Source organism: Anas acuta, chromosome 23 (assembly GCF_963932015.1).
Source record: "Anas acuta chromosome 23, bAnaAcu1.1, whole genome shotgun sequence".
Classification (NCBI taxonomy): domain Eukaryota; kingdom Metazoa; phylum Chordata; class Aves; order Anseriformes; family Anatidae; genus Anas; species Anas acuta.
The window spans coordinates 4,298,863-4,305,773 of NC_089001.1; the positions used below are offsets into that span (position 1 = coordinate 4,298,863).

General features: G+C 42.2%; 1 protein-coding gene across 1 annotated transcript; it reads left to right on the forward strand.

Annotated features, from left to right (window-relative positions):
* The first annotated feature begins 223 nt into the window (after positions 1 to 223).
* On the forward strand, positions 224 to 2,799 carry LOC137843788 (uncharacterized abhydrolase domain-containing protein DDB_G0269086-like). The gene is made up of 2 exons (XM_068659431.1): positions 224 to 281; positions 1,050 to 2,799. Exon 2 carries the CDS (start codon positions 1,171 to 1,173, stop codon positions 2,314 to 2,316), a length of 1,146 nt encoding a protein of 381 aa, XP_068515532.1. The 5' UTR covers positions 224 to 281; positions 1,050 to 1,170; the 3' UTR covers positions 2,317 to 2,799.
* The last annotated feature ends 4,112 nt before the right edge of the window (positions 2,800 to 6,911 follow it).

Below are 6,911 nucleotides of genomic sequence, written 5' to 3' on the forward strand. Positions count from 1 at the left end.
GCCAATTACCAAATAACAACAATCATCCAAATAACGTATCAGCTGCTTTTAGGAAGGACAGCCATATGCTGTTCCCAATGGCTATGAAATGGCTGGGAAAAACAGTAAGAAAAAAATAAATAAAAAAAAAAAATTAAGGGGTCAAGAACCTGCTGGAACTAACATTGAGAGCCAAAGGGGGAACAGATTGAGTGTGACCACCTCCTCCTATTTAAGGCCAGACGGATGCCCTTGTGTTGTAGGTGATGGCTGTTTAGTGGGAAGGTTGTGGAGTTTTGTTGGTAAGAATGGGGATTTTATGATGTGCTTTTTGTGCTATCTGTGAGTCTATCACCTAGTGTTTTGGGTTTTTTTGAAATGTGTTTTTCTTTGCTTTTATGCAAGTTCTTACAGTGTGGGTCTCTGAGTACAAGTAGGTATTTTTGGGTTTAACTTGTGCAATGGCAGGCCTTGCTGCTCCATTTTCTAGGCTTACTCTTGTGCTGGAGGTTTTCTTTTATTTCTTGGTTTGCTTTGTGCTTCTTGCAGGTGGTTAATCTTCTTTTAATGGCCTTATTAAGGAGTAAGCCATGCTACGTCTTGTGGGCTTCAAATTCACATGTAGCTTTTTTGTTTGTTTGTTTGCCTTGCCTGTATCCTCCTTGACTGGTCTGACTCCAGTCTAGCAAACTCAGCAGCTCTGCTACACAAGTCTGTAGTAAAACAATGCTATTGACACTGCAGCCATCCTGCTGAAAGGTAACAGCAGTGCCTGCATAGCTGCTTGGCTCCTGGAAGCTTGGATGGAACTGCAATTGTCTTTTCAGTGTTTTTGTTTTTTTTTTTAGTGGCCTGGTTTGATTACTAGGAAGCAATCAAACCTTCCTCCTCAGACTGTTATTTCTTTAAGGATCATATCTGTGTCTTGTTCCTCCCACTCATGTGCAACTCCACCTGTATTTAGCTTGCTCCTGTAGCCTCTGACAATGCTCTCCAGCTAATATTATGTGCTAACATGGCAACTAATGTCTGCGAATGGATGTGAGCTAATAAGTATCTATGTCTTTCAGGTGTGAAGCTGCTGCTTTGGGACTGTTTCCTGCTCATCTTCAGGCAGTGTGCAGCTTGTAGCTGGGTGGCATCACCTCCAGAAGGCAGCTGTTAATTGGGTTGCTCCTGTCAGCTGTGGCAATGGGTGGTATCTTTGGCAAGAACAAGAGGCTCTGTGTGTTTCCCAGGAAAGTTGTTTTTCGTAAGGCCAAAGGAAAGAAGACATCAGGAACTGCACACATGTCCCACGATGCTTCAACATGGACTGGAGAGAACCATTTTCATTTGGCACGTATAAGAAAGTCCCCAGAAAGCCCTGAACCTTCTCTTTCAGAATCAGATATTCCTGAAGGTGAATCTGCTGCCCAAACTCAAAGGGACACAGGAGATCTGGCTGCATCTCTGCATGCACAGCACACTGAGGGCCCACTCTCTGTTTCTGCTAGAGATGCACGAGATGGTGAGGTGCCACAGGACCTTGAAGCCAAACCTAGCACAGAGGCGACACAACATCAGGAGCCTGCTGAACAGACAAAACAAGAAGCCCAGTCTGCCAGGAGAAGTCTACAAGAGATCAGTGAAGCTCAAGCTGTGGAGCAGCCTACTAGTGGCCGTAAACCCAGTGAGCAACACAGCTGTGAGGATCATAAAGCAAGATCTCCTACACAGACTACAGTAAAGGCTGATGTCCATGTGTGTGCAGAAGTCCAAGATGGACCCAGTGAAGATCAGCCTGCCCTAGTGGAGTCTGAGCAGCCACATCATGCAGTAGAAGATGCCACAGTTACTTGTGTTTCAGAAGAAACTTGTAAGGAACAGATGCATGAGGAGGTGCCTGTGGAGAGGGCAGTGGAGTCCCCAGCTGCGTTGTGTAACGTGGGGGAGACAGAGATGCCTCTGAAGACCACAGAGACAAGAGGGGGCATCACAAATATGCAGAGATCTGCAGAAAAGCAGACAGTGGAAGAAAAAGCATGCTGTGCTGCTAAAGCCCCACCTGATCTCCAGCTGGAACAAGATGCAGAGGTTGTTATTACTGAGTATGTGGAAGAAAATGCTTCTGAGTCAGAGCAAGCTGGAGAAATGGCTGAGGCTGGTGATGACGGGCAAACATCAAAAGAGATCCCATGCTGTCTGGCAGAAACTCCAACTGCTCTGCAGGATAAGGAGATGATTAAAGCTAGCAATGGGGGAGAACCAGCCTGCTGCAGAGACCTGCTGAAAGAGCACCTGAAATGTGATGCAGAAACCACCGAGCAGACTCAGGGTTTGTCTGCTGCGGAGTGATGAGCCTGCTGCCTTGATCCTGCAAGGAGCCAAGATGGGCAAGTACCCGATGGGTGCTTGTATCCTAAAGGACTTGGGGCAGGGTTGGCCTTAAAGCCTGTTTTGAAGAGTGTTAGTACACTTCAAGCTGGTATACTGCCTTCTGCAGGTGGCACCAATTCCCTTCCTTCCCTAGTTGGGGGGTGGTATGAGGTGATGGGATATGAGCAAGTGTACCTCAGAACAAGTATGTTTATGTAGATAACTTCCCTTTTTCTTCCACAATTCATGTACACCCAAGCCAGGGTTAGCACTTGATAACTTTCTCACCCTGTGTTGACTGCACAGGGTTAAGTGTTCTCTGACAAACAAGCCAGCTCTATTAATTATACTTGTCTGTATACCCTACTCTGACTGTCACTGTTTGAAACTATGCTGAAATGCTGTGTGGATTGTGAAGTCTGCTGCAACTGGAATCAATAAAGGGGCATATTTTAACACTGATTGGTATCAATTGCTGTGTTATTAATGGCCAGCTGCTCCAGGGCTTGTGCTAGTTGAATGGAGCTGAATAAACTAGGAGAAGAGGCCTGTGGAAGTAGTCATCTCCAGAGCATAACCACCAGGAGACATTCCTGATGGTCATTTTGCTGCAAGTAATAAATACATCAGGCTACCGCAGACACTCTGCTTGTCTCTAATTATACAGCTCCTAAAGGAGAGGCTTCTTGTCAAACCTGGTTAGTTGGGCAACTGAACCTGAACTTAAAAAATGATGTAGTGCTAAAGGGAACTAGTAAAAAAAAAAAAAAAAAAGCCTAATTTATTTTCCTTGGTTTCCACACCCCAAAAAGGGGTTTGCATCAAATTATTCTGCCAGAGCTCAAGGGGAATTATAAGTGAACCTGTACTAGACAGAGAGCTGGAGCACTACATTGTAAAGGAGAGTAAGATTAATCTTCCCTAAAGAAACCATTTCCAGCTATTGTGTTCTTGTGTACTTCCTATAATAGCAGTCTTCACAGGAGGAAAAAAAAAAAGATAAAGGCGAGTGAGGATATGAGGATTTTGATAGCGATGCATCTATTTAAAGGATGATTGGTTTTACTATCTTTATTAGCTTAATCACATCAGGAAGATAGAGTATCCTTAAACATTTCCTTAAAGCAAGGGACCAGGCTGGTGCCTCGTGAGCCTATCAGTTTAAGCCTTCCTTAACAAATTTTCCCTGTTGACCAAATCTGGATAGAGATGCTGTTTATGGCAATGTCTCTTTACTCTCACTTAACACAGAGCACGTTCACCCCCCTTGGCTGTTTATATAAAATCCTGAAAGTATCTCCATCAGTTGATTATGTTGACAAGCTGCCCTGGGTTGGTTGCTTCTAAAAAAACTGCTGCTGATGTTAGTTTGGAAGAATGTGTGCCCTCCTTACTTACAATTTAGATTTACCAGCCAGTGGATGGGTAGGCAGGCTCCTCCTTACCAACACCAGGAGAGCGAGGAGGCCTGAGGAAATCACTGAAGAAAAAAAAAAAAAGCCAGCAAACAGCAACAGAAGCTTCTGTGCGCTGTTCTGCCAGTATCTTAGTTACTCAGAACAGCCACTATAATTAATTGCCAAGTATTTTCAAAGGTTAGTATTTATCATCTGCTGTTTTGCGGTTGCTGAGAAAACCGAGGGGATGTTTGACAATGTGGCACAAAGAAATGCAGAAAGCAGCAAAATACTCAAGAAGAGAATTACACCTTTAGTAGAGACAAAGGAACACCTTTTCTTCTTACACTGCACAAGTGCTAAACAGGAAAAAGGAAGAAATTATGAGGGACAGATTAAGGCACAAAGTAGATGGAAGCTTGCTTGCATGTATTCCAGGGAAAGGATCGTGGAAGCAATGGCAATGTAGGATTCTGATAGTGGCTTTCCATCACTGGGCTTGGGCAAACATTTCAGAGAACCCAGAGCCAAGATCTCTCTCTGGTTCCGGGAAAAAATAGATGTTTGCATTCTTGCATCGGAGAATCATTTATTTTCAAAATCACTTGTTTTTGTATTTTATGCTTGCGATTTAATTAATGCTTGCATCTCACTCAACAGGGAGCCATATAAGAGTGATTCAGCAACTCTTATTCCCATTATGACTGTTGGTAGTATGTAGCCGAGACCGAAGGTATTGGTTTAATCTAGAGTCACAGTAAAATGTATAATTACATGACAGACTGAAACAAATGGGTGACAGGGATCAATTTTCACCCCAAATGCTATCATACAGAATAATACCGCAGGCTACAGTTTCACAAACATTGTTCCTAAATTTAAGCCTACATCCGACTGGCTGCTGTACAGCTGTTAATTTGTCAGTTTACACCATGGGCTGTTAAATGATCACCAGTATGCACGAACAATTGTGGTAGATGCTTCATTTCAGTTTTGCTTCAGTCTTAGTATTTAAATCAAATTGCAAAATGAGAGCAAATCTGGGAAAGGAACCTGCAATCTGAGCCATCATCATTCTGTTCCTGCTCTGAAAATGGAGTAGTCCTTTCTTCTTTTCTCAGAAAAAATCAGGCAGAAGGGAATAATCTTTCATGAAATGTATTACCGCACGAATTCTGGGAAACAGGTTTCGGCAACATCCTGTCTTCATTTAAAACTACCTGAATGTTTGCAAAGTGTTGACCAATGGCTAGGTGTCCAACTTGAGAAACGGCTCCTAAGATATTCCTTGGTAAATGAGAATAGCGACAGCTCCTCCTTCCTTGAGTCTTCATCATACTCTTTTTGGTTTTTAAGATGTGCCCCCAAGTACTGGAAAGCTAAGCTTTACTCTCAAACACTAGCAATTGCATTGTCCTGGTTTAACCTACTCAAAATTTCACTTGGGGAGGATTTTGCTCCTGTAATTCTAATGGCTTTAGAGGTATGTCAGAATTCTAATGCCATGCCAGAAGAGACTCTACGTCATTTCTGATATCTGCATTGCTTCTAATGTCAAAACTAATGTTTCTGCCCTTTTCATCTTGTAAAGTATTTGGGTAAAATGCTGAATATTGATGTTGCTGTATTCAAACTCTGCTGAAGATAAAGACACAAGGCTAAACTTTCAAATGTGATTCTTGTGAGATGAATAGGACTTAAGTCATGAGAACACTTTAACGCTTTTAAAATCCTTTTCCTACCCTTAGAAAAAAAGGACAGACCACTCCATAAGAGCAGAACAATTGTACCACCTAGCATGGCACATCTCTAAGTCACCACAACTCTGCCTCATTGTCACTGATGAGTGACTGCACGCTGTACCTTTTACTGCTGTTTGTCTCATCTTTTTAGGCAAGTTCAAACTGGAGAATTTATTAATAACATAGCAGTGTGAGTAAAACTCAGCTCTGTTCCCAGGCTCTAGGCTGCCCTCTTAAGATGATAAGCAGCAAATTCTTTGACTAGTAAATTGACTATGAATCACTGCAAATAAGCATGAAAGGAGCATCACCGATTCCCATAACTGTCTTGTGGATAGTGTGTCGCACTGTAATGTAATTTTTGGCTTTCTGAAAATCCTAGCTCCTGATGTTAAGAATCTTTAACTTTCACAAATAAGGCTTTCTGTCATTCAGCAGGAAGATTTGAAGATACAACCTGGCCACACCTGAGAGAAGTAAAAAAAAACAGGCATTTTTAGGAGCCTAACATCTGCTATCTACTTACGCTGTAAGGAGCTCCCATATATATTTCTTTTCCTTTTGAAGCATCCATAAAATGTCAACAGCATCTTAATCACATGAAATCTGTTTCTCCTAAACTGTTTAAAGTACTTACACAACTTAGTGAAGTGTTCTGAAAACAGCTGGTCAAAACTCAAACAATTCCCTTAACCAAGGCTTCAGCTGTTGGTCAATATTATTTGTCAATACAAAACATTATTTTTTTTAACTTTAAAAGCGCATCCCTTCCTGGCCTTCGGCAACAAAATGTTTTCCTTGCTTCTTTGAGCACCTCTCCCTTGGTAAGATGTAAGTCCAGATTTCAAGCCACAAAACCTGTAGGCGATTTGACAACAGGACAGGAAATTTTAACAAGTTCAGAAACAAAAGCCAGTCAAAACAACCTTCCTGAGAGAAAGCACTCTGCAGCCAGAGAAAACATGATCACAGAGTCTCAAGCAGCTCTGCCTCCTTTGCTGCAGACACACAATGCAAGCAGCCAGCAACACTTTGGAACGGATGAAAAGCAGCTGAGATCTGCTGTTCCTCTATGTGAGGAAGATGTATTGTGCCTAAGAACCACAGTATAACACCCAAGCTACAAGCTTTTTTTCCTAAAGCCTACTGTGTAGCTGGTCTACGATACTGGTTATTATTGTCAATTTGCAGGTAGAAATACCCTATTACATTTCTCTTCAGTTTTGTATAAACATTTCAGGAAGAAAAGATGATGATATCCAAAATGCATAGAGGCTTATGAATTGAACCAGCAAAGAACATGATATGATGTTTCACAAACATGGAACGCAAACAATTCCTCACCTCTTCTTTTCAGGCAGCAGAGCTGGCATAAGGGAACAATAATTCAATCATTAGGTTCTGGAGGGAAGTAATTTGGAGTGGCTGCCCTGCC